The sequence below is a fragment of the Myotis brandtii genome, unplaced genomic scaffold (genome assembly GCF_000412655.1).
Source record: "Myotis brandtii unplaced genomic scaffold, ASM41265v1 scaffold550, whole genome shotgun sequence".
NCBI classification, from domain to species: domain Eukaryota; kingdom Metazoa; phylum Chordata; class Mammalia; order Chiroptera; family Vespertilionidae; genus Myotis; species Myotis brandtii.
The window spans coordinates 2,457,442-2,484,234 of NW_005370043.1; the positions used below are offsets into that span (position 1 = coordinate 2,457,442).

The following is a 26,793-nucleotide window of genomic DNA, read 5'->3' on the forward strand; positions in this document are numbered from 1 at the left end:
TGCTGCGGGGGAGGGGGCCCAACCACCCCGGCCTTGGCCTGGCAGGTGCCAGGGCTCACCCCGAGTTTGCCAAGCGGGTGGGGACAGGGAGAGAGGCGGAGCCAGCCCTCCACGGGTGGGCGGTGTCCACTGGGGTCAGAGAAGGGTTCTCCCTGGGTGGGGCAGGCTGGGCTAGGTGGATGCCTGGTGTGGGTGGGGTGTCGTTGATTGGGGGAGGGTGGTCCCTAGGAGTTAGGGCTGTGTGTGTACAGATGGGGGGGGGGGCGCGCGGACTGCATCGATCCATGTTGGCATGTGTACTGCCTGTATTTATGGGGGTGGTGAGTTATGGGGGTGAGCAGCCCTCTGAGGAGGCCTGGCCCTTGGGGATGCGGGAAGTGTGTATAACCACGTGGCTCACGTTAATGGTTCCTGTGGGAGGCATGTGTCTAGTGCCCTGGCCTGTGGATGAGCAGAGGCTGTGTGTCTGTGTGTGATGAAGTATGTGTTTCTGAGTGTGGGTTTCTCTGTTCTGTGCGTACAAGAGTTTGTTCATACGCTTATTGGGATTGGAAAGTTGTGTCCTGGGTGATGTACTGGGGGGCATGTGTGTATGTGGGGTTGAGTGGGTCTGCATCGTTGCGTGCTGTGAGGCTGCTTACTTGTGTGGGTGCACAGACATTGGGTATGTGTGCCAGTGTGTTGGGCTCTGTTTGGTTGTGGGTTGGAGCCTGTGTTCATGTGTTTGGTTCCCTGTTGGGGGGGGCGGGGGGCTGTGGGATGAGATGTGTGTGCTCGGCCCTGTCACCTGGGCAGGGGGTGTCTCTGGGGTGCCCGCCCACTGATGCAGAAGGCCTTTCCTCCGTGGCCAGGAGGGTAGGCTGCCTTATGACCCTGAGGAGCTGCAACATCGCCTCAGCTGTCACTTGCGGTCACGGCCCCCAAGAACTGGGAAGGACCTGCAAACCTGGGCCTGTGTCTGGGACAGCCCCCTCCCCAGGAGACTTGCGCTGGGCCTCAGACCATAGTGTCCTGGCTGAGCCTGGGCTCAGAATCTGGCAGGTGTGGTCTTAGGCAAGTATATAACCTCTGCTTCAGTTTCCTCATTTTCTATCTATCTCACATGTAGCACAGGATAACTACGACAGAAGTATTAGTTTCTCATCATCATTAGACTTTCTGAAGCCATGGAACTGGGTGATCCCTTTTCCACTCGGCCTCAGTTTCCCTCTGTGAAGTCAGGGGCTGGACCAGATAACCCCTCCGGTCCCCCCACCCCCAGCCTCTGAAGCTCAGGTTCTGTGCTGCTTCTTAAGCAATGCAGGGCCCCACCCAGGGAAAACCTCACCCAGTTCCTCTGCCTTCCACTCTCAGGCCGGGAAGAGGCTGGATGGAGGAATTTAATTTGCGCTGGTGTGCTCGGGATAATGGCCACTTAGTATCGTGGTTAAAGTGCCAGCTCGGGAGCCGCGGCAGGAGTTTAGAGCTTGGCTTTCCTCCTCTGAGACCTGGGGCAGATATCTTACCCTCCCTGTGCCTGTTCTCTCCTCTGTAAATTGGGGATAACATTCATACACATGGTCAAAAAAAAAAATTCTCACACATGGTAATGGTTCATTTTACTTAATTTATGTGTCAACTTGGCTCATCCATGGTAAAGCATTATTCTGAGTGGTTCTATGAAGGTGGGTTTTGAATGAGATTAACTTTTAAATTGGTGGGCTTTGAGCCCGGCCGGTGTGGCTCAGTGGTTTGAGCATCAGCCAATGAACCAGGAGGTCATGGTTTGATTCCTGGTCAGGGTATATGCCTGGGTTGTGGACTTGGTCCCTTCTTAGGGGCATGCAGAAAGCAGCCGATCGATGTTTTTCTCTCATCATTGATGTTTGTATTGCTCTCTCTCTCCCTCTCCTTTCCTCTCTCGAAATCAATAAAAATTGATAAATCAGTGGACTTAGAGATTACCTTCTATAATGTGTGTTGGCCTCATCTGGTCAGTTGAAGGCCTTAATAGAACAAGGACTGACTTCCCCTGAGCAAGAAGTCATTCTGTCAGCAGACTGCCTTTGTACTTGAACTGCAACTCTTCCCTGAGTATTTAGCCTGCTAGCCTACCACATCAGATTTGGGGCTCACCATGCCTCCACAATCATATATTATATGCATACCCTGTTCTGTTTCTCTGAAGAACCCTAATACACACCTCATATGGTTATAATGATGAATATATATATATGCTTAGAACACTGCCTGCAACCTGGAAAGCTCTCCCAACATGCGAGCTAGCTACTGTTATTATTTGATGAGCATTTATTGTGTGCTGGCAACTTTACAAATGTCTCCTCATTTGTTGCTCAGAGCCACGTTGCCTAGTGGGTGGGTGGGTAGGATTCCCATTTTGCAAATGAGAAACGGAGGCTCTGAGAGGATGGCTGCCCAAAGTCTGTGGCAAAGTGAGGATGTGAGTCCAAGTTTAGGGTTCTACCCTGCTCTGTTGTGAAGCTCACGAAGCTTCCCAGGGTCCCTTTAGCAAGGGACATTTGCACCGAGGAAATGGATGCTGTCATCACTTTCACATTTTAGACCCCAAAGCCCCAGCTCCTAGGAAGATCTCTAGGAGGGATATCCTTGAGCACAGATCTGAAGCCAGGCCTAGGGAGGGTGGAGTCAACAGGGAGAAAGTTCACAACAGAACACAGCCTTAGGGCGGGGCAGGACCAGGGACCTTGAAAACAGCCTCAGATTTCTGCTCCTTCCTGCATCTTCCCCACCCCCATCCACCCTGTTGCTCAAGCCCAACATCTAGAAGTCACCCTTGACTCCTCCCTTTTTCTCACCTGCCAACCTGACCTCCAGATCCGTTCAGTTCTCCCACCTCCACCACCAGCCCCTGTTGGAAAGCCTCTCATGTCTGCCTGCCCACCAGCTCCCTCCTTGGCCTCTTTGCTTCCACCCTTGCCCTTCTACCCTTTTATCTACACCACAGCTAGAGTGAGCGCTCCAAAACACATACCAAATAATGAGCTTTTCTGCTTAAATGCCACCAAAGGCCTTCCCATCTTAACCAAAGCAAAGTCCTTATCTCAGCCTACAGAGTCCTGTGTGCTCCTCCCGCCTCCTCTCCTCTCACCCCCCCCACCCCCCCCCCCCCCCCCCCCCCCCCCCCCCCCCTCCCCCCCTCCTCCCCCCGTCATCCTCCCGTCATCCTCCCCTCATCCTCCCCTCATCTGACCACCCCAGTACTTCATTGACACTTCCAAAAATACTGAATATTGAAAACTTCCTAAGCAAATACTCTCAAGGTTTTATTATTATTACTAGAGGCCCGATGCACAAAGATTCATGCAAGAATGGGCCTTCTTTTCCCTGGCTGCGGGCACCGCCTTCGCTCCGGCCCGGAGCCGCCTTTCCGCCTTCCCATGCTGCCCAGAGTCCCAGAGCGGCTGGGGCGGTGAGGAACGCCCCTGGCCACTTGGTGCCTGTGTGTGCAAATTAACCTGCCAGCTTTGTTGGGTTAATTTGCATACTCACTTCTGATTGGCTGGTGGGTGTCGCGATGGTATGGTCAATTTGCATCTTTCTCTTTTATTAGTGTAGATTATTTGCATAACTAATTCACTTCATTGTACTGATGGGGTGGTCATAATAATCTGGCCGGTCATAGTCTGGCCACTCAGTGTACATCGTTTGTTCTCTCCATATGGCCTTTATTTACACTTGCTGTTCCCTCTGCCTAAATGCTGTTCCCACATGGATAGCTCCTTCTTAAGATTTCTGCTTAATTGTCACCTGGGAGAAGCTGCCCCCATCCTCCACTGCCTAACTGCCCCCTCAACTCACCCTGCTTCTTCCCTGCACCTCACTGAGCACACTCTAATTACCTCTTGGGTTTGCTTTCTTTCCTTTTACTTCCTTTATTTCTTTCCACCACCTTGAGAGTGAGGACCTTGCTGCAGGCCTCGCACCAGCTCTATGCCAGGTACTGTGTCAGGTGTTGAGGTTGCAGGAATGTGTCTGCCTGCCTTCGAGGGGTTTACAGTCTTCTAAGGGTGGTGAGCTGTATTTACAAGGATGTATATTAGATGGAGGGAGTGCCATGATTACCTGAGGAAGAGCAGGCCAGGCCAGGGGCACAGTGAGTGCAAAGGCCCTGGGGTGGGAGCATGCTGGCTTGCTCGGGGCAAGGCAGGGAGGCTTGTGGCTGGGGATGGAGAAGAGGGGAGGTCGAGGTGGTAGGAAGTGAGAGCAGAGATGCAGCTGGGGGTGGGGAGAGCAGCATAGACCACCGGGGCCTTGCAGGCCATTTTAAGGATTTTGACTTCCACCATGAGATAAAGCGCCACTAAAGCAGGGGTGGGGAACCTTTTTTCTGCGAAGGGCCATATGGATATTTATAGCATCATTCATGGGCCATACAAAATCATCAACTTAAAAATTTGCCCGTTATACCTGGTCAAACATTTAATTAACTCACCCCTAATGCCTTGGCAGGGCCAAACCAAATGATTTCAAGGGCCTTACGCGGTCCAGGGGCTGGACATTCCCCACCCTTGCTCTAAAGGGTCCTGAAGAGGGGGCTGTGACCTGACTTAGATCTTAGAAGCATTTCCCTGGCTGGTGACGAGACAGATGAGCGATGAGGACGCCAGCTGCAGTGGGGGCGCTGGGTTTGATGACGGTGTGGGCTGTGAGGGGGAGTTTTACTGGGCCCTGGGAAGAGTCAGGTTGCCTGGGCTTCCAGTCTTAGTCCCACATGTTGCTGGTCATGTCATCTCGGCTCTGTTACCTCCCCTGTTCTGTTGTGTTGGTCAGGGTTCGACAGGAGAAACAGAACCAGGAGGAGCTGTGTCTGTATTCAGAGATTTCTGCAAGGATTTGGCTGACTAGGCAAGAGTGAAGTTCAAGGGCAGGCTGGGGTTGTGGTCCACAGGTGAAATTTCTTTTTCTTTTCTTTTTTATTTCTTTGTGCAATTTCTTTTTTAGTGAAGCCCCAGCTCTGCCCTTAAGGCTTTTCAGCTGATTGGCTCAACCCCCCAATCCCCCCCCCCCCCAATATCTACATAATCTCACTGAGAGCAAAATAATTATGGACTTTATCACATCTGCAAAGTATCTTCCCCAGCAACACCTAGCTTAGTGTATGGTTGAAAAGTTGACACACAAAACTGTCACTCCTGTAAAATGAAGTTGTTATCAGAGCAGCTACCTGCAGGAAGGTGCAGAGGTTCAAGGAGGTGATGCTGTTAGAAGGCTTTGTGCCTGGCAGTGGGAAGGGCCTGTTGCTGTTAGCTGTGATGGGTGAGCGCTGCTCTGGGAGCTCAGAGCGGGCTGGAGCAGGCGCCCCAGAGCAGGGGCTCAATGGTGCTCTCAGCTCTAGGAAGCGGCGTTCTCCAGGGCCCATGACTGAGGAGTTCTGAGTTGCGCCACTAGGGGGCGCAGGAGGCCACGGATCCTGTGGACTCGACCTGGCCCTGGGATTGTTGCTGGGCTGAAGGACTGGTCCTCTTCCCAGCAGTTCTGTGAAGCTGCCGCTAATGTAAATGCAAATAAGGTTGCTCAAGAGTGTTGTAAGTTTGTTCTTTGGAGCAAGTATTGATGCTTCTCATGAAATCCTGTTTACTTTATACTTTTCTTTGGAATAATTGGTAAGTTCAGGCCAACTTCCATTTTAGTGATCATAAAACCTGAATTATTATTATTGGACAGAATTAAGGAGATCAGCGTTACTGTAGTTACATCAGGAGAAGCATGTTTTGCTTGGAGGTGAGAGTTAGGTGTGGGCATCAGACAGACAGGGTTTGAACCCCTTCTCTGCCGTGCGTTTGCTCTGTAACCTGGAAACTTACTTAACCCATGACCTTCATGCCCCCATATGGAAAATGGGGGTATAGATTGTACCTGCTTCGATTAAATGTAAGGGTTGAACTAGCAGAGGGCCTGGCACATAGCAGGCTCCCAATAATAGTAGCTACTATTGTTGTTTTAGTTATCGATGGGTTCTGGAAGGAGGAGAGAATTTGGTTTTACCTTTGCTTTGAGAGTAAAGACCCACTTGAAGCACTTATTTCCATCTGTGAGCCCGGGGCCTGGCCCAGAGGAGATGAACCTAGACTCAGCCATGGCGGAGTATGCTGCAGAATTAAGGACACGGACTCCAGAACCAAAATGCCTAGCTTCATGCCCTAGCTCTGGGAAAGTCCTTAACTTGCCAGTGCCTCAGTTTCCTCATCTGTGAAATGGGATAATGATAGCACTTCGTCAGATTGTTTGAGGCTTGAAGGTGAGTTAATGCATATGAAGGGTTACCTCCAACACTGTGCTTGGTCCAGTAAACACTCACTAAGCTGCTTTTATTATGAATAGGAGACGTACCTTAGGTGTCTGGCTCTCAACCAGGAGAGACCGCTGGCTGTAGATTTGCCCTCTGCCACGAGTGACTCCTTGATCTGACGGGGGAAGGCAGTGTGTGCACCATCTCGTAATGGCCAATAAGCCTATAATAACCCAGGCAGGTGGTCTTGGCCCCCCCCCCCCATTCATAGACCAGGAAAGGTAGGTTAACGAACTTGCCCAAGGTCACCTAGCCAAGTTAACAGGGGATTCGAACCCAGTCCTTCTGATCCAAACCTCTTTCTGCTGAAATCTGTTCCTTCCTGAGCCAAGGCCTATAGGTGACCAGGACGTGGGCTCTGAAGTCCTCTAACGGGCAGTTCCCAGTGGGAGGGACCTCAGAAAGAGCCCCCTGAGGTTTTAGAAGGACCCCCTTGGTCACAAGGGATTCCTAATTGGATAAAGGGTCTCTTTGCAGAGTATGACTAATATCCCCTTAATTTCTCTTTTTATGAATTTGGTTCCTAATGAAATGGATTTTCTGAAAGCAAAGACCCACGCACATATACCAGCTACTATAGGCCTTCTCCTTTTAGAAATGAAGCAACTAAGAGAGGGGCTGCTGCCTGGCTAAGGAGAGGGGTGGGCAGAACCTGGGTCGTGCTCAGCGCACTCCCACCAGCCCTGGGAGGAGGCGGAGGCGTGAGGGGGGCCGTTGTGCAGCAGAGAAAGCAGCTCCTAAGACTTCCTGTGTCTCCTCTTCCCCCAGAGGATGCCCCAGGACACAGAGCAGAACCAGCTCTCTTGGCCCGGGGCCTGCCCTGCTCACCAGCCACAGAGGGAGACGGACAGAGACAAAGCAGATCAGCGGCTGTCACTCCCCAGTGTGCAGGGTTCCCCGAGGCTCCCATTCCTCCTAAGCGGTTGCTGGTCCCTGGCCTCTTGGAGCTCACAGCTCAGCTGAGAAAGCAGGGCATTGTCAGGGATTCATTAACGCATACAAGGCAGGATGGATTATGATCCTCAAGCTGCGGGAGTCACATAAGAGGGGGGTAGAGATGTGTCCTGGAGGAAGGGAGAGACTGAGATGAGCGAGGGGTGGGCAGGTGGGCGGGGAGATCATGAGCAGGGACTTGGAGGCTGGATTGAGTTTGAGAAATTGAGGGAAGGAGAAGTGTGCAGTCTGGCAGGAGAGAAGGGCTAGGGAGTGGGCGGAGGGGGGGGTGCGCAGGAGATGAGTCTGGAAAGGAAGCCTTGGAGAGAGCATCAGCAGGACTTTTCAGAGTATTTCCCAAGGCAGATCTGGGAGCCTGTATGCCGGTGGGAGTTCCTGTCGGCCCAAGCCACCCCTCGGCAGTGAGGAGGCCCAGGCTGCTTCGCAGGGATGGCCAGGATATTCCTGGCACCGTCCGACGCCAGTTCCAAAAGCGGGCGTGTCTTGTGAAGGCATCGCCTCTGGCTCGTCTCACCCAGGCTGGTGTTTTAAACAATTTTTAATTTTCATGGCTGCAGGTCCTCAGCCTGATGTCATCCCTGGAGTTCAAAGCCAACTAATTGGGAGTGAAAGGAGGCTGATGGATTGGGCAGCTCCACGGCCAGCCCGCGTGGCAGTGATGCTCACGTGTGTGTGTGTGTGTGTGTGTGTGTGTGTGTCACAACTCCCTCAGCCTGAGGCAGCCCGGCCCCCCAGCTCCACTGGTCTGGACACACGGGGCGGGGGTGGGCGAGGAGTCCGCTCCCAGGACGGAGGCAGCTAGCCGGTAGCCTTGACGCTCAGCCCCACCTAGTCTCTTTCTGTCCCCTCGCTCCTGCCACGGCTTCTGCAGGGAAAACAGGCCGGTGGTCTGGCAGGGAACAGCATGTGCAAAGCCTGGAGGTGAGCTTCAGAATCTCACCAACCAACGTCCAGGCTCCCTGGCCCTGCCCACACCTACTGAGCCAGCACCTCTGGGGGCGGTGCCAGGAAATAGCATTCTGACAGGCTCCCCAGGGATTCTGAGATCGAGCCAGGGTGGACTTTTGGAGGGTCATCCACGTGGGTTGATGGCGGTGTTCAGGGTAGATGGGCAGTGAGGCGGCAGAAGGATCAGCGTCCCGGGGATGCACAGTGACTGGATGGAACCTTGCAGATGCAATTTGGTTATCGCCCAAGTTGGGGGGCTGGGCCAGCACGGGAAAGGGGGACCAGTCCGAGGACAGTGAACACTGGCCCAGCTTTTGGGGCCTTGGAGAACGGCTAGGGAAGGGGCCTGCCCAGCCACTGGCCTCCCATCTCGCCTCGTCGGAAGGCAGTGACCAGACTCCATCTGCCTTTTGTTTCCATCCGGTTTTCTTCTTGGGGGAGGACACACCCGCGTTGCGGTCCAGCACAGAAAGGCTCCCCACCGCAGCCCTCCGCCAGAAAATAACTTGTTTCTCACTTCGGCTTTTGGTTTACAGACATGTGACAAAAGAGGCCACATTTCCAGTAAGAACGGAGCCAGTGGAAAAACAAAGATTTGGGGAAATGTGCATTACTTATTGTTTTAGCACCTTTTTCTGATCTGAAGTTACTTTGTTTAGAAAGAGAAATGTGGCGTGTGTAGCTGCATTGGCTTGTGGCCTTTTTATAATTGGCCAGTTTTGAAATGTGGAGGCAAAGAAAAATTATTTCCAAAGTTTCACTAAAACTTAGATGTTTGCGGGGGCGGGGGTGGGGAGTGGTTTTCCCCAACTCTTGCTGCTTTGCCCCCCTGGATCTTGTCATCGCCACGCGTGACCCCATCAGCTGGTACAAAGATGGGTTTTGTTACTGGCAGACCTGGAGTCTTGGACCCAGAAAACTGGGCCATGTCAGAAAGTCCCTTCACTTCCCTGTGCTCAGACGGACGAGGCACCCCCGTTGCTCCTTCTGCAAAGCTGCTCCTGGCTCGGGGGGGCGGCATTGTCAGAGGGGCCCCACAGGGTCTGGGGGCTGCCTTTCCCATTATCCCAGGTCACCCCAGCTCGGCCCTGGAGCACCTTCGGCTCCGGAGTGTTGGATCTAGGTCAGGGTTGAGTGCATAACTGTTCTGGCAGGAGGGTGAGGACCTTGTAAAGCTGTGATGACAGGCTGGTGACAAGAGGCCAAACCCAGACTCTCTTTGTACATTGGCAACGGCCCCCCAAGGAAACCTGCACATTTTAACGCCCCTTGTCCCAGTTCTGTCTCCTGGTCAGTCCGCTCCCTGCTCTGCCCCTGTCCCCCCCTGCAGCCTGGTGGCTCCAAGTGCACCTTCGTAGGTTCTCATTTGCATCTGATCACGGGGTTCTGATTAGAGGGCCCTGTCTCCAGCTTCTTCGATGACCTCGGTTGCTCTCTCTGCTCTAAGCTCAATCGACACGAGTAGCAGCTCTCCTGGAGGCAGTGGGGCAGGGGGGTGGAGGTGAGGGGTAGACGAACCCTCAAGGGCCGAATTGATAGGAACGAGTTTCTGAATGGGCACTGGCACTAGGCGTCCCTTCTAGGCTTAGATGGTTCCTGCCGGGCCGCAGGCTGACCTCACTGCTTCGCCAGGGCTGTCGTGTAGACCTGCCCAGCGTGCATCTGCGCTCTTGCTCTGTGCCAGGCCCTGCAGTGGGAGCTCAGGGACACTGAGGTGGATCCAAGGAGGTCCTTGTCCTCAGGACTCTCAGTCGCCGGGGAGGTGAGAAGGTAAACAGTAGTTATAATGCAATGCCCTGGGGTTGGGGCAGAGTGAGAAGGAGGTTTGTGAAATGAGCCCTGGTTTGAGGAGGTTTTTAAATATATTTTTATTGATTACAGAGAGAGGAAGGGAGAGGATAGAGAGATAGAAGCATCAATGATGAGAGAGAATCACTGATCGGCTGCCTCCTGCCCGTCCCCCACACTGGGGATGGAGCCCACAATCCAGGCATGTGCCCTGACTGGGAATCGAACCGTGACCTCCTGGTTCGTAGGTTGATGCTCAACCGCAGAGCCACGCCGACCAGGCTGGCGGAGGGTTTCGAATGAGCCAGCCTGGAGAAGAGGGCGAGCTGCGGCAGCGGGCAGCGGGTCTTTACTCTCAGCATTAGCTGTCCGAGGTGCCACTCTTCCCGACCGGGCTGAGGCATGTCCTCTACACCCCGAGCACCTACCGGCAGGGCTGTTGTGCAGAAGGCCACTCACTTGCCCCAAGACCCTTTCCACAGAAGGAGGACTCGCTTCTGTGGTCTCCTGGGGCATGTAGGTCCTTGCCTGGGAAGGAGGGCGTGACTCCTGACTTAATGGTTCCCCAGCCAGGTGCCTGGCACTAGGAGGTGGTCATTAACCACCTAATAGACTGGTCTCCCTGAAGAAGGGATCGCCAGCCAGTGGGTTTCCCCAGTGGCTGATGGTCCAGAAAGGACATCAACCACAGAGAAGTGTTCCCACCTTCCCTCTTGTGTAGTGAGCCAGGGCCCTCTGAGCACTGGGCCTTCTTCCTGCTTCTCTCCAGGTGGAGGCTCTGCATCAGCCAGAGGCCCTGCGCTGTCGTGCCAAAGGGTTAAGGCTCCCCCACCCCCCACCTACCCCCCCTGGCCTTCTGGGCATAGCTCGGTCACATGAGAGCCAGATGTGGGGATTTCCCAAGTATTGACGTGCTTGTGTGTTTATGTGGCATCTGAGAGCTCAGGGGATTGGTCCTGGCCCTCCCAGAGCAGGAGAGGGACGGGGTGAGGAGAGGCCCAGGGGTACCCAGCACACACCGTGGGGGCTGCTCTGAGCCTGCTGAGCCCTGCCCCTACCAGACATTACAGATAAGCCAGTTGTTCTTGCTTAGACTCCCATCTCCTGCAACATCCCTCTTCCCATAGACCAGTGATGGCGAACCTATGACACACACGTCACAGGTGACACGCGAACTCATTTTTTTGGTTGATTTTTCTTTGTTAAATGGCATTTAAATATATAAAATGAATATCAAAAATATAAGTCTTTGTTTTACTATGGTTGCAAATATCAAAAAATTTCTATATGTGACACGGCACCAGAGTTAAGTTAGGGTTTTTCAAAATGCTGACACGCCGAGCTCAAAAGGTTCGCCATCACTGCCGTAGACCATATTGGTTAGAGATAATTTTTTAAGTGTCTTTAAAGGGCTTTACAGCAGATACTGGGAGCCGGCAGTCTTCCAGGGATTTTCTGCCGGGTCCGGGTACCTGCCCGTGAGCCACTCCGCCCAGCACAAGCTGGGCTCAGGGTCTTTGCCAGCCTAAGAAGGCCTGTATGTGGCTTAACAGGCAAACCTGGACTAGAGAGAGTACAAGGTCCTGGTGCAAAGAATACCCCAGGGCAGTGGGGTAAGCCGGACCTGTTTCCATGTGAAACCCTTGGGATCGAGCGCAATGAATTGAATGTGCATCCTCCCATGAGCCACTGAGGATTTATTGGGCACCACCTACTGTGTTCAGGGTGCTGTGAGGATGCTGTCAGGGTTAAGACCCTGAAGGAACTTAGGATCTGGTTGGAGAGACTCATAACAAATTTTGAATAAGCACCTACTATGTACCAGACACTTGCTAGGACTGTAGTGCTAACCAGACATTCTAGAGCCAGTTGACACAGTCAGTGAGCAAATCAGAGATCCTGCTCAGGGCAAGATGAGGGAAGCTGGCAAACCATGAAAACTGGGTCATCCTCAACTCTGGCCCTCACTCCCACCCCTCTCTGACTCCATTGATGGCAGTGTCCAACCAGATGTCAGCTGAAGCATTGTGAGCCCTGCCCCAAAGTCAGGGTCCAGTTACAGATGCCAGGCCTCCAGGACTCAGCCCTGATTGCACCCCTACCCCACTCCAGCCCTAGTGTGCCCTCTGGTCAGTCTGGGCAGCCTCAGGGAGTGATGACCATGAGTGGCAGCTCCACCAGGGCCAGGAAGGTGGATGAGGGAGTCACGTTGCCTCCCGCAACCTGCGTAACTCCTGATGCAGGCAGGAACACCTGGGAAAGTGTCTGTGATCGTGAATATCTGTGCCCTGTCTCCAGAGCTTGGAGACAGATGGTGGAGAGTCAGTTGGTCAGAGCCAGGGCCCCCAAACTGTGCACATGGTAGATGCTCATTAAATGATTAGCAGCTGATTCATTGATCATCTGATAGCAAGAGTCCAGTCTTGAGAACACAAGACATTCCACTTGTTGTGGCCCTGGGCTGGCCCTGGGCTGGCCATTGCTGTTGACTCCATCACTCACTCCTGACTCTCGTGGAGACAGCCAGGGAGGAAGACGGACTACAGAGCTGGGGGCCTGCAGCCCCAGCAGCTGCTCACTCCCATCCTGCTCCGCTGGCCCCCGTTCCTGCTGCTGCCTCGTCCCCACAGCTACAGGCTTTGCTAGGGGATAGCCCAGTCGTTGGGGGAGGACCACCAAGGCAGACGCTCCAGGGAGGGGGGTGGCTGGGATCCTGGAACTCTGAACAGAGTTGAGTTTGTCTCATCTCTGCACACCAACGCCCGGCATGGGGAGAGGGGGGAACCTGAGAACTGAGGGGGGAGGCTGCAACCCAAGGGGCTTGCTGTGGGGTCAGGCAGCAGCTGCTGGGAGCGGAGGCTCAGAACCTCTCCTGCCTTCCCACCCCGCACCCCTCGGTCCACCCACGCTGCCTCTGATTAACCACAGCACCTGTCTTGTCTTTAACCAGGAAGCTTCGGGTCTTTTCAGCAAATGGAGGGAGGATGGCAGACCTGCCCACCACCTCCTGCCCGCGTAGACCCTCTAGGCAGCTGCAGTGCCCCTGGGCTCCCTGGCCACTCTGCCCTTTCCCACTTAGGCCGGGGCCAAAGTGCCTTTGAACTTAGTCCCTAAGGGGCTGTGGAATGGCTCCAGGCCCAGCCCAGCCTCCACCCCACCCCATTCCCCACCTGAGCAGGGCAAACTGACTGTTCTCACTGCAGAGCTGAGTGGCCGGAGGGTCAGCAGTGCATTCCTACCCCGGGTGGGGCTGCCCCCACGTGGACCCTGGTTTCTGAGAAAGGCAGCTCCTGGGGAAGGAGGCAGGCCCCTTCGTACTGAGAGCAGAATGAATAGGAATATGGCTGCACTTACAAAGAGAAGCCCAGCAGAAATAAATGAGCTTCCCTTGGCCAATGGCCAGGGAGGATCCAGAGAATGTAGTTCCCTGTTTTAGGCCCCTTTGTTCCCAGCTCCCGGCCAGCCTGCCTGGGCTCAAGCCTGGGCCATCACTTCCTTGCTGTGGGGCCTTGGGAAAAAGCCTTAACTTTCCTGGGTCCCACTGTCTGCATCTGTGAAATACAGATTGTTGTAAGGATTAAATTAGGTAGGGCTCATAAAATGTTTGGCACAGTGCCCAGCACGAGTGTTCAGAAAGTGGGAACTAGTGTAATTGTTCTAGCCCCAGCCCTGCCACTCACTTGCTGTGTGATCTTAGGCAAATGTCTTCCCCTCTCTGCTCCTGAGGGTCCCTAGGCATGGCCTGCCATTGGGGCCTATCTTCCACAGCTGCCAGCAGCCAGCCCCGTTCCGGCCACCGCCGCTGCCCTCTGTGTGTGGGGCGACTGGTGGGGAAATCGGGGCCCCGGCACTGCCCACGTCTACCACCACCCATCCCCGGTTCCCTGTTCCCCATTGGGCAATCGGAGCCTGCCGGCCGGGGGAAGGGACCAAGAGGTTGGCCCAGCAGGCCCCGATCGGGCAATCAGGGCCTGCAGGCTGGGGGCAGCTCCTGTGTTGAGCGCCTGCCCCCTAGTGGTCAGTGCGTGTCATAGCTGACCAGTTGTTCCGCTGTCCGGTCAATTTGCATATTAGGCTTTTATTAATAGGATTAAAAGGCTGTTCAGAGAGGTAGGGAGAGGGAGAAAGAGAAACATTGATGAGAGTGAATCATTGATCGACTGCCTCCTGCATGCCTCCCACTGGGGATCAAGCCCACAACCCAGGCATATGCCCTGACTGGGAGTTGAACCATGACCTCCTGGTTCATAGGTCGACTGAGCCACACTAGCTGAGCCCACGTGACTTTTGATTGGAAGTCATGTTTGAACAATTGATTGCTTGCTTTCTTAGCCATCTTAATAACACATTGCAGACCAGTAGTTTTATTGCTAGCTTTACCCAGTGGCCAGATAAGTTTCTATTGAATGAGTACAAAAAAACATTTACATAAATGTTAAAGGCATGCTTTAAAATTAAATACCTATTGCATTTTGAAGTTATTTATTACATGTTCTTACAAGCTAATATCTTTTTAAGGTATGATACTCTGTAAAACACTGTGTAATATGAAACGGGAATTCTCATGATCCGTCTGCAATGTGTTAATCTGGGACATCCTTTTTCTGGATGGCATTCATTTCATTTTCACCCCTTTTTTCTTCTGCTCTGAGCATGACGACCTATTTCAGGGCCCTTAAAGTGAATATATCATGCAAATTAAGCTACTTCTTTGCAAATTACTTCTTAGTGAAGGACTTTTAGCCCAGTAGGGCTGTCCTGAAGATTTGAGCCATTGTATGCCCAATAGCAGTGCAGTGCCTACAAGGGATGTGCTCAGGGGAAGAGCGGCCCCTCCTATTACCACCTTTATTTTTTTAAATCGTTTTTATTATTAATTGTTGTTATTGTTAATCCTCACTCGAGGATATTTTCCCATTGATTTTTAGAGAGCCCGAAAGGGAGGTGGACAGAAAGAGAAAATGTTGGTTGGTTGCCTTCCACACATGTCCTGACCAGGGCAGGGATCGAGCTTGCAACTCAGGAATCGAGCCTGGGACCCTTCAGTCTGCAGGCTGATGCCCTATCCATTGAGCCAAACCAGCCAGGGCCTATTATCACCTTTAAGTAACAGGGCTAGCAGCTGTCAGCCCCTAATCCAGTGATGGCAAACCTATGACACGCGTGTCAGAGGTGACACGCGAACTCATTTTTTTGGTTGATTTTTCTTTGTTAAATGGCATTTAAATATATAAAATAAATATCAAAAATATAAGTCTTTGTTTTACTATGGTTGCAAATATCAAAAAATTTCTATATGTGACACGGCACCAGAGTTACCTTAGGGTTTTTCAAAATGCTGCCACGCCGAGCTCAAAAGGTTCGCCATCACTGCCCTAATCAGTCAATGGCCTGAAAGCAGTGGCTGAGTTTCCTGGTGGCCTAGTCCAAAAAAGGAAAAGAAACACCTGGAGTCTGTAGGAAACCCAAGAAATCTAGCCCTGTGCAAAGTTTAGCTGTGCAAAAGGAGAGAAAAGACTAGAGTACAGCAGATATTTAGAAATCAGTTCAAGGCTGCAGTGAGGTAAGAACAATAGAATTCCCACAGAGGGAGAGGTCTCGAGTGCTCAAGTACACTGAGATGTTGGTGGAGGAGAAGGGGGTGGGGGTGTATGCATTCCATTCAGGGGCCCCTGGCAGGGTCTCTGCTTCTCCTCCCCTCCCTGGAGCCCAGGGCGGGGGCTGTGTAAGCTGATAAGGAGGGTGACCCTGCCCTGGTCCCCTGAGCTCTTGGTTTGCTTTCATTCTCCGAGGAGTTTGTGCTGTTGGCTGTTCTCACTCCGGTCTCTCCCACCTGGGCTCACAGCCCACTCTGGATTTATTAGTTGGGATGGGCGGAACTCGCTTGACACCAAGGAAGGAAGGAGTCCTGGAAACATGGTTTGCGACCAGATTTGGGTAAATTGAACCCAATTCTCATTGCTCTGGAGTTACTCAAAGCTAAAAGGAACCTTATTATCCTCCTATATAATAAAAGGGTAATATGTAAATCGACCAAATGGCAGAACGACCGGTTACTCTGATGCACACTGACCGCTAGGGGGCAGACGCTCAATGCAGGAGTTGCCCCCTGGTGGTCAGTGCGCTCCTACAGGGGGAGCCCTGCTCAGCCACAAGCCAGGCTGACAGCTGGTGAGCGCAGTGGTGGTGGCGGGAGCCTCTCCCACCTCTGCAGCAGTGCTAAGGATGTCTGACTGTGGCTTAGGCCCGCTCCCTGAGCCATCAGTCGGACATCCCCCGAGGATTCCCAGGCTGCTAAAGGGCACAGACCGGGCTGAGGGGGGACCCCCCCCCCACCCAGTGCACGAATATTGTGCACCGGGCCTCTAGTGAACCAATAGGAGTCTCTTTCCTAACTTAGGGCTATGCAGGGTTTTTAATGTAGTGCTTTCTTTGACTGCTCATAATCACCTGCACCTGACAGGAATCAGGTTCAGCATCTAAGTGTCCTCAGGTGTATTTGGCCAGGACGTGCAGGCACTTGGTTTTCTCTGGGCCTAAGTTCTTGCTGGTCCTGCAAGCCAAGAGTGGTGGCTGTGGCAGAGATGTAAGAACTGGGGAATGGCAGCGGAGGGACCCGTCTCCACACCTCCTGTCTCCCAGGCACACACTGCTTTAGTCACCAGCTCTGCCCTTGTCGTCCACTCCCCTCTGTGTCCCCCTCCAAAACCTCTCACAGGCATTAGGCCATATCACTTTTAAAACAGCTCTGCACAGAAGACAGGTCGTTATTTGTACCCTTCTGTTACAGAGGGAAAGGAGGCTCACATATTTGCCAAGTGCCCAGAATCTCAGGGGGAAAAAGGCAGAGTAAGCACAAGGCTCAAGATGAAAATAAATTCTTGCTCCAGTTCTCCATCCTCTGCACCTCCGGGATTATTTGCTTTTTTCCTTGAGTTTCCATATATTGAGCATGTGCTCAAGTGGTTTTCCCTGGAACGGCGGCCTGTTTCTCTGGAAAGACTCTTCAGCTGTGGTGCACGCGTACTGCGGAGACGCGTACTGTACAGCACGTTTCTGCGGGAAGAGTCTAGAACAGTGGTTCTCAACCTTCCTAATGCCGCGACCCTTTAATACAGTTCCTCATGTTGTGGTGACCCCCAACAATAAAATTATTTTCGTTGCTACTTCATAACTGTAATTTTGCTACTGTTATGAATCGTCATGTAAATATCTGATATGCAGGATGTATTTTCATTGTTACAAATTGAACATAATGAAAGCATAGTGATTAATCACAAGAACAATATGTAATTATATATGTGTTTTCCGATGGTCTTAGGCGACCCCTGTGAAAGGGTCGTTCGAACCCCAAAGGGGTCGCGACCCACAGGTTGGGAACCGCTGGTCTAGAACATCAGAGAAGTGACTTGGAGACCCTGGGCCCAAATGCTTGATTTCACAGATGTGAGCATTGAGTCCCAGAGAAGTCAGGCCACTTGCCCAAGATCATATAGTTAGTTCTCAGCAAAGTCAGTGGTGCAGCTTCCCAGTCTGATGCCCTCCGGTTTCCACCAGACCTCGTGACCCCGATCTGTAGGGCCCTTGGTTCTGTCACCCGAGGAGAGGGAGGTAGAGACAACTGGGAGGGCAGGAAGCAGTTGGTTTGTGTCAGTCACAGCTGCTCATTTGGCCGCGCCTGCCTCTTGCTCCTTCACCCCATCTCTCTGTCTCCGTTTTCCCAGCCCCGAGCCAGCAACCTTGTCTGCCTCCTGGCTGGAGGGCTGGGGTTTGCGAGCCAGGGGTTCTCTGTTCATTGTAATGAGGCCGAGGGGGTCCTTCCCACCCTGGGAGACAGCTTGCTCGGGTGGGCTGGAGAGCAGGCACTCCAAAGTGGGGGAAGTAGGGGGTGGGAACCATGGAACTGGGTTAATTCTGCGGATCCAGGGACTGGGAAATAAATCATGTTTTAAAAAGACTTAAAAAAAATTAAAAAGACAGGCTTATTGCTGGTTCGCTTCCCATTTTCCTTTGGAGAGAGAAGGAAAGACCTGCTTGTGGGGATGGGGGGACATGGCATGAGCTCAGGCTGTGCACTTATCAGGGGCTCAGTCTCCTGTCCATCCCCCCCGTCTGCCCAAATGCCCAAACCCCAAGGGCCTAGAAGGGTATAAGATCCTTCAAGATGATCCTTTTTTTTAAACCTTTATTTCCTTGAGATGATTCTTGAAAAAATTTTCCTAGCAGCCAAGACCTTGTGGGCATTTAGTCTCTGTGAGCCGAGGGTCCCCACTTCTCTCTCTTAGGGCCATTCCCCCTCTCCAATAGCTCTCATCTTCTGGCATAGGGGTTGACAAACCGCTGCCCACAGGCCATGCCCAGCCCAACAGATGTCTTTGTCAATAAAGTTTTATTGGCACACTGCCCACTCACAGGGTTGAGTAATCTCGACAGAGACCACATGGCCCACAAAGCCTAAAACATTGATTCTCTGGCCCTTTACAGAAACAGTTTGTCAACTCCTAGTCAACTCCCAGGCCACATCATTTCCCTTGGCTCACTGAAAGGGGCTAGCACTTCCCAAAAGGTTTCCTTCTGAAGATCCCAAAAGAAACCAAAAAGGGAGGTGTGCTCAATAAGGCCAGCAGATGGGGAGAGATGTGGGTAACCTCTGGCTGGGTGGGGACACTGTATTAGCTGTGGGACATCAGGCAAGTTACTTAACCTCTCTAGTTCATTTTTCCCACCTGAAAAATGGAGAGAAGACTGTATCATTGTAGGTTTATTGTGAAAAACAAATGAGCTCTATATGTCAGTGCTCAGCACGATGCTTGGTGTACAGTACATGCTGTGTAAACGTTTGCTGCTGTTACAATTATGATTACTGTCTGTCACTGGGTCAGGCAGCAGTGCTGGCCAGTGCTGGTGGGCAGAACAAGGTTTTTATCTCAGTGTTTGTATGAGGGTGCATGTAGGGTTTGTATCTCAACTTGCATCTCAACGTTTCCTCCTCACTGTCCCTACTGCAGCCAACGCTGCGCTCCTTGCAGCGATGAACAGTTCAGCAGAGAAAGCCCCAGCTGGAGTGTTCCCAGACCTGCTTCCATTTCTGGCTCTGCCACTCTGTGCTTGTGGGAACTTGGGCTGGTTACTTCCCTTGTCCGAACTCATTTTCCTTCCCTGTAAAATGGGGTGGAATATGCATACCCACCTCAAGGGATTGTTGTGGAGAGTAAATGAGCCATTATACACCACGGTGAATGGTCCATGTTTATTACATGTTGATTTGCTAGAAATGTTCACACCATTGGTTAGGCTAAGAGCTTTCTGTCTCATAATCTGTATACAGTGGGGCCTTGACTTACGAGTGTCCCAACTAACGAGTTTTTTGAGATACCAGCTGTCTCTTGGCCGATTTTTTGCATTGAGTTGATAGAGTAATTTGAGTTAACGAGCTCCTTAACGAGCTCGGTCTAGAAACGAATGAAACTTGTAAGTCAAGGCCCCACTGTATATAAAAGCTTAAGCAAGCAAACGACCAATCAGTCGCTATGACGCACACTGACCACCAGGGGCAGACGCTCAATGCAGGAGCTGCCCCCTGGTGGTCAGTGTGCTCCCACAAAGGGAGCACCGCTCAGCGAGCTTACCGAGCAGTGGCGGTGGCAGGTGCAGCGGGGCCGGGATGAGCGAAGCAGCGCGGGCTCCTCCCCGGCCACCTGCTGCTTCATGCACTACTACACCCCTCAGGTACACCACCTGCTGGCAGTCCGACATCCCCTGAGGGGTCCTGGGTTGTGAGGGTGCAGGCCAGGATGAGGGACCCCCACCGGTGCCCAAATTCATGCACCAGGCCTCTAGTGTTATTATATCACGCCTCAGGATCTTACGTTCTTTTAGGTGCTTTGACTTTGCTTCTCCCTCTTGGCAGGAGGAAACTTTTAACCTCATTTCACAGATGAGGAAACAGGCCCAGATCAGACATGGCTTCTGTGCCTGAAAAAGGGCCCTCATCTCTTCTGGTCACTAAAGGTCCCTGTTCTGGGTTGGAGTTGAGGTGTGAGACTCTAAAATGAGGCGTCCTCCCATTCTGCCAGCGCCTGTCTGTCTTCCTCAGGGGGTGGGTCTGGGGCAAGGGCTAGAGAAGACATCCAGGCCAGTGGTGTGGTGCCCCACGCCTAGACACTGGCCTTGGGCTCTCCAACCCTGAGGTTTGAATTCCAGATTCAGGCTGCTGAGCCTGCTGGCCTGGTGAGGATCCTTGGAGCCACCAAGCCCTGTGGGGCCAGCCACCCACAGGGCCAAAGACAAAGGTCCAGGCTGCCTTCTCCAGGGCAGTCATAACCCAGCCCACGGGCCCTGTTCCAAGCAAGGATTGTGTGGGCTTCTCCATGCTCCAAAGGATGCCTGCGTTTCGGCAGACACCTCATTATCCCGGTCCCAGCCGGCCTCTGCCTCTGTAATCACTCTGGCCAGCCCACGCCCAGCAGCCAGCCCAGGGCCAGGAAATCACTCCCCTCCCCTCCCCCGCCTTCCGCCAGCTGCTCTACGGGTGCCTGCAGCCACTCACCCGGTGGACCTCCTGCCTGCCTAACGGTTCTCTCTCCTCTGATTCTCTTCTCCCACTGCTGCCTGCTCTCGGGGACTCGGAAGTGTGGCTCTCCAGCTGGGCTGAGTCTCCCAAAAAGGACGTGACAGGTACTGCCCAGGGTGCATGCGAGTGCATGTGTGTGAACATGTGCGTCCCAGGCATCCGCGTGTGGGAGCCAGTGCTGCCGGCCCCTTGCTGCATGCTTCCCTGAGAGATGTAGCAGCCCTCTGTTGGTTCGCCCGGCATCCTCTCTGCCTCCTCCACTGCCTGTACTCTGCCTGCCTTTCGACCCTGTTAGGTCTCAGATCCGGCCTCGGAGGCTTCTGATGGGCAGTGACCACATAGCTCAGTGTGTAGCAAATGCACTCCGGACCCAGAGTGTGTGGGTTTGAACCCCAGCTCTGCTGCGACCACATAGCTCAGTGTGTAGCACTTTGGACCCAGAGTGTGTGGGTTTGAACCCCAGCTCTGCTGCGTCCTGCGCTGTGCTGCCTTGGCGGGGTTCAGTGACCGCCCTAAGTGGATGCAGTGCCACCTCCTGGGGAGCCTGGCATTCCGAGAGTTATCATCATCTTCAACAATTAACTCAATTGGCCGTCCCTGTGAAATGGGCCAGCCCAGGGTTACTAATCTCACTCCAGGCAGCTAACCTGAGGCAGGAGCGGAAGCCTGGCTCCCAGTGCTCCGCACTGAGAGCGCAGGGAGCTGCAGCAGGAAGTGGGGAGGCCTGTGACTGCGAGGGGGGTCACAGCCCCGGGGCCCCAGGGATGCAGAGCCTCTGGAGGCTTTCCAGGCTGTGGGCTACCTGGCCCGGGATGGTCTCAGAGACTTGGGCCTGTGCCCTGTGTCTGTCCGGGCAGAGCTGGGCCAGGGGTCGGGCTTGCCTGTAGTCTCTGATCTTACTGGCTAGTGGCAGGCAGAGGGTGGGATTTGCAGAAGGCTTTTCCAGGAGCCCCTCCATTTCTGAGAGTGCTACCTGACACTCCCCCCAATTTCCCCTTACACCTCCCCCCTTCCTCATCCCCCACTTCCTCAGCCCAAACCTGAGAGCCGAGGTTCAGGCTTGGAGATTGTGGAACAGGCAGAGGGTCAGAGGCCAGCCCCAGGGGTCAGAGCCCCAGGCTCAGCCCCTCCCTCCACAGCTGTGGGCAGGGAATAGGAGGCGGACATCTGTGAGGGGGGGCCCAAGGGGAAGGCAGCAGTCAGGAGGACCCCTCGCCTGTCCCAAGCCCCTTGCAGTCATCCTCCTGGTGTTGCCTGTGACGAGGGCCTGGGCCTGAGCTAATCACTGGGCTCCTGTCCCTTTTTCCCCTCTCCTCGAGCCAGTGAGCCCGAGCCCACTTGGCCCACAACAATACATTTTATTCACCAAACGTATAGCCTGGCCGCCCGAGGGCCTGTGGAGAAGCCGCAGGCCGAGTCCGGCTGGGAGGAACCAGTGGTGAGGGGAGGGGCTGGAGGGACCTTGGTGGGATGTCCAGGGTTTGGGGGGGCCATGGAGAGTTTGGGGAGCCTGGGGCAGGGGCCACCACAAGGCTTGGCTTCTTAGGGTGAGCCCAGCTGTGGGGAGAGAGAGGCTGTGGTGGGGCGTGGGGTGGGGAGACCAGCCAGACTGGAATCCAGGGTCAGAATCCTGGGTCGGTCGCCAGGTCTCTCTGGGCTTGGTTTCCCCACCTGGAATGTGGGAGGGTTTGATGAGACAGAAAACTCAGCGGGAGGTAAGGTCTTCGGGTTGCTTCGCCTGGTATCCCCCCCGAGTGGGCCCGGAGGCCCTGATCCGGCTCTACAGGGCCTGTGGCCTGCCAAGAGGCCAGTCCCAGAGGGTCACGTTGCAGAGATGCAGCCTCGGCCACCCTTCTCCTGGCCCCTATGGCCCTTGCCCTGAGCTGCCTGCTGGTTCTGAGGCTGCTGAGGAACCTAACCCCCTCCTGCTCCTCCCCCAATTTCCCACTTCTGTTTGCTTTATAAGCACTGTTTACAGTTTACATAGGGCATTAACCCTGTCACCTTATGTCATGCCCAGAGCAACCCCGTGGGACAGGTACTGTTTCTGTGTCTGTTTACAGATGAGGAAGTTAAAGCTCAGAGAGCTTAAGTGTCCTCCCCAGGGTCACAGAGCCAGTAGGGGCAAGGCAGGACTGGACCTCAGACCCTTAGATTCCAGTCGTATGCTTTTGTGTCATAAATCTCGAGTAATTATTGTGTCTAGTGCCGTGTCGTATGGCACCCGTCCTGGGGCATCGACTCTCAACAGAGAGACTTTTGTCTCAAGCACGAGGTCTGCTTGGGCCACATTGTCACACAAAAGATTCAGTGCAGGACAGGAGCAAGCAGTATGGCGAGAGCGATCGGGCGACTTCTGGAGGCAGAGATGGTTGGGGAGCATCGGGGTTGGTAGGAAGACGGGCGGGGGACCGGGACAGCTACAGCAAAGGCTTGGAAGGAAGAACCTGCGTAGAGCAGTGTGGCTGGCACAGAGCGATGCCCGAGGCATATGTGTGTGGAATGATGAATGTTGCCTGGAACAGGACGGTTATGTGTCAGGGAACTTGAGGAGCTCACATTGTCAAGAGAGACTGAACTTGAGTTTGGCCTTTCTTCTATAAGCCACAGGGACCCACTGGAGCAGGGGGTTGACTTGGCAAAAGCCTTGTTAAGAAGTTTAAATTGGCAGCCAAGACCGGGCAGGAGTCAGCGGTCCCTCCAGGTGGCAGTCGGAGGAGTGCAGATGTGAGGCGAGGGTAGGGCAGGGCTCTGGGGAAGGCACAAGGGCCCATCCCTGGATGAGGCTCTTACAAAGCCCCCTTCCAACGGGGAGGGGCTCTCCTCTCCAAAGGGGTCCACCCCTTCTCCAAGTCTCTGCCAAACCCTTTGCATCTGAAGACAGGAGTCTCCCTCCACTGCCTCTCCTCCTCTCTGGGGCCAACCCCTTCAACCCCTGATTTTCCAGGCCTTGGTTGGGAGGAGAGCCAGCCTCTGTGGGATGACATCACCCACCGACCCGCCTGCCGAGTAGTTTCTCATCTGGATACCTGCTCCCAGCTCACGCCCACCCGGGCAGCCCTGGGCAGGCAACACCCTGAGAGGCAGCTGCCAGAGCGAGCAAGCTGGGAGCCAGCATGTGCTGGGGGAGGGCAGCCAGGAGCACAGAGTGTCTGTGTGTCCATCTGTCCATCCCCCAGCCTTTGGAGTAGCCTCCAAGAAGTGCCACCGCCTGTCTTGTGTGCTCTGGAATGTCTAGAGAGCATTTCCTTACCCTTTCTACCTGTGCCCCAGAGTGTCAGTCTTCAGGAAGCTCCGGCCAGTATTCCAAGGGGCTGGGGGAAGGAGTATGTAGATTTTTCCCCTCTTTGAAATCTTGTCTCAGGTTTCCTTGGCTTCGATTAAAATGAGCTGATGTCTCTCCATTCCCCAGCACCCCTGCTTGTCCTCTCTGGCAGCGTCTGACCACTTGCTCCTCTGTGCCTTTGCTCCCTTCCACAGTTTAGTTGTCTAGTTTCCCCGAATTTCAGAAGCGAGGCCCTGCCTGGTGTATCTGTATTGGCTCAGAACAAACCAGTAAGTCACTTTGTTCATCTGTCTGCCTGTTCATTCATTTCATTCATTTCACAAACACTTACTGAGCGCCAGCCCCCTAAGTGGACACTGTGGTCTGCTCAATAGATGTAGCAGGAATCAACGTCTTTATTAAGCACCGACTGTGTGCCAGGTGTCCGGGACAGGATGAGGCGGGCCCTTCCTTGGAAACCAGGGGTCGGGGTCTCTCTGGAGGCCAGGCACAGCGCACACGTTCAGAACACAAGCACCAGTGTTAGGTGGGCTTGGGTTCAATCCCAGCCATATGACCTCAGGAAAAGTGCTTACTCTCGTGCGCCTCAGTCTGCCTGTGTCTGAAATGGGGCTGTAACAAGACCTGCCACATAGGGTTGTTACGAGGATCCAGTCAGACAGCGAGATGATGCGGTTGGCACCTGGCAGAGTGCTGCCCACGAGTGAGCAGTAACGAGGCTCATGGTTATTCCTTGGCGTGATCCAGGTGCTCTCGGGAGTTGGAAGCTCTCTAACCTGCTGCTGGGGAGCTCCTCTTCTGTTTGTATCTTGAGTTGACACAGACTGGAAAGGGAGCCCCTCTTTGTGATGGATGCTCTTAGCCCCAGAAGCACCGGTGTCCCCCAGGGGCCCGATGGGAGGTAGTCTCTTGTCAGCACTGTGCCCAGCACTGCCTCTGTCCTGCTGGCCGTGTCTGAGCGCAGAGCCAGGCTGGCCCTGCTGCCTAGCTGTTGGTTGCATTTCTGCCTGAAATACAATCCTGGCTTTGGAGGGATTGCCTGGGTTAGGGTCCCTTCTGGGTCTCCATTGGGCTGAGCTGGAGTTGCAGGATCCCGGGAGAAAACTGTCAGGGGCAATGGGTTTCTTTCCCTTTTGTTGCCCTAGGTTGGGCACATCCTCAGCCACCAACGACCCAAGGGGTGTCTAAAATATACCCCTGACCACTTAAATCTGGGTCTCTGGGGGTGGGACCCAGGCATCTGTATTCTTTAAAAGCTCCCTGGGCGATTTTGTGAGACCAAGTCAAGGATCTCTGTGCTAGAAGAATGGGATGCCTGGAAACAGAAATCAGGCCGTTCTGTAATGGACAGAGAAATGGGCTTGAACCTAAAACAGTGAATTTGGTTCTCTCTTCAGCAGCTATGTGAGTGGGGACGAGCCTCTTGGCTTCTCTGGGCCTCTGAGTTGTCTTTTGCGAAATGGGAAGGTAAGGAGGTGGTTGTTAGGATAACTTGGGACGGCGTACGTGCCTGGCACAGAATGTTGGCAAGTTGGACTCAAGCACAGAGGGAACGTGGCCGCAGGCTGAAGCACCGAGGGGGCTGTGGAGCCTGGGAAGCCTCGCAGCGGGTGGTGTACAGCGGCAGCCGTCCAGGAGGCTGGCATCTGTATAGAGCGGTAGACGCATAGCTGAAGGTGCTAGGAATTCCTGTAGGTTCGGGAGGGCCTCCTGTGGGAGGTGGCCAGTGGGTCTCTGGTTTGTGGACCCTCTGAGCTCCTTGTGGCTTACAATGTCTTAGGTGTTTTGTGCCCCCTCCACCCCAGTGATGGTGGTGGTAATAGTGAAGCACAGAGAGGTGTAAGCAGCATGTCCGGTGCCGCACACCAGTAAACTGAGGTGGGCACGCAGTATGTCCACCTCCTAGTTCCATGTTTGCTTAATGAATGTTTGCTTAACTGGCTGAGAAGGACAGAGAAGTTGTTTGCTGCTGGGGAGCCTGCCCTCCTGCTAAGCCCCACCTTTGACCCCCTCGAGCTCCACGGAACTGCCAGGAGAGGGCAGCTGGAGGCTTCTAGGAGCCTGACCACACGCCCCAGCGCTTCAAGGCTGAGGGAGACTGAGTCAGTCTCCATGTGGCCGGTGGGCAGCAGCCTGGCCAGACCAGTGCCCCCTCTGGAAGCAGGTCTGGGAGAGCCGGCCTGATCCTGGTCCGTGCGTGCCAGGCCCTGGGCTTGGTGGCAGCACCCTGGTGAGCCCAAGGGGTAGGCCAGGAGCCGAACTTAAGGAAAAGTTGGGGAGGGGGGGCGGGCTGGGCTGGCCTGCCGCTGGCTTTCTTCTTGGGTTTCAAGTAAACAGTCTCGGCCCTCCTCCCCCTCCCCTGCCTCCACCCCCGGCTCCTCATTCGATGGGTCTCATGTGTTTCTATTTAAGGGTTGCGAGTAAACCCCAGTGATTGGCGGCCTCAAACCCTCTTGACTTCTCGCCTGGGCCCGGGCTGTGGAGACCGTCTCTCCCGCTCTCTCCCTCTCCCTCCTGAGGGGAGGACTGCTGACTCTCTCTCTCTCTCTGGGTTTACAGGGGCCGGGGGAGAGGCAGGAGCCCTCCTCCTCGCCTTGCCTTTCTCTCTCTCTCTCCTCCGCTCTGGCTTCAGCCCTCATGGGCCGCCCACCCGCAGCCCTCCCCTCACGCCCCTGTCGCCGAGGGGTCTGGAGAGACCGCGTCCGCCCCAGGCCTCTCCTCTGCCTCCCGCGTGCCGGGCTGTGACTAACTCATCGCAGCAGCAGGCTTTCCCTCTGAGTTGCCTTGGCCTCCGTCTCTGCCCCTCTCTGTCTGTCTCTCTCCTGCCCCCACCCTCCCTCCGTCCCCTGGCTCCCCATGTCCCCCGGCCCCCGCGGTGCAGCGGGCCGGTGTGGGGCCTTGCTATATGGCCTGTCCTTGGGGCCCAGGGAGCTC

The 26,793-nt window shown here is 54.2% G+C and overlaps 1 protein-coding gene across 7 annotated transcripts in view; it reads left to right on the plus strand.

The window, feature by feature from the left end:
* Window positions 1-26,793, plus strand: part of SH3PXD2A (SH3 and PX domains 2A) — a 229,280-nt gene that overhangs the window by 152,720 nt on the left and 49,767 nt on the right. For 4 of the 7 annotated variants that reach the window (XM_005878211.2, XM_005878213.2, XM_014549460.1 and 1 more), the window contains one exon: window positions 20,633-20,677. The exons of 2 other annotated variants lie outside the window; for them this stretch is intronic. In XM_005878211.2, the coding sequence (XP_005878273.1) occupies window positions 20,633-20,677 (45 nt within the window). Of the gene's footprint in view, window positions 1-20,008; window positions 20,037-20,632; window positions 20,678-26,793 lie in introns of those variants that run through there. One more of the 7 variants, XM_005878214.2, reaches the window with a different exon arrangement.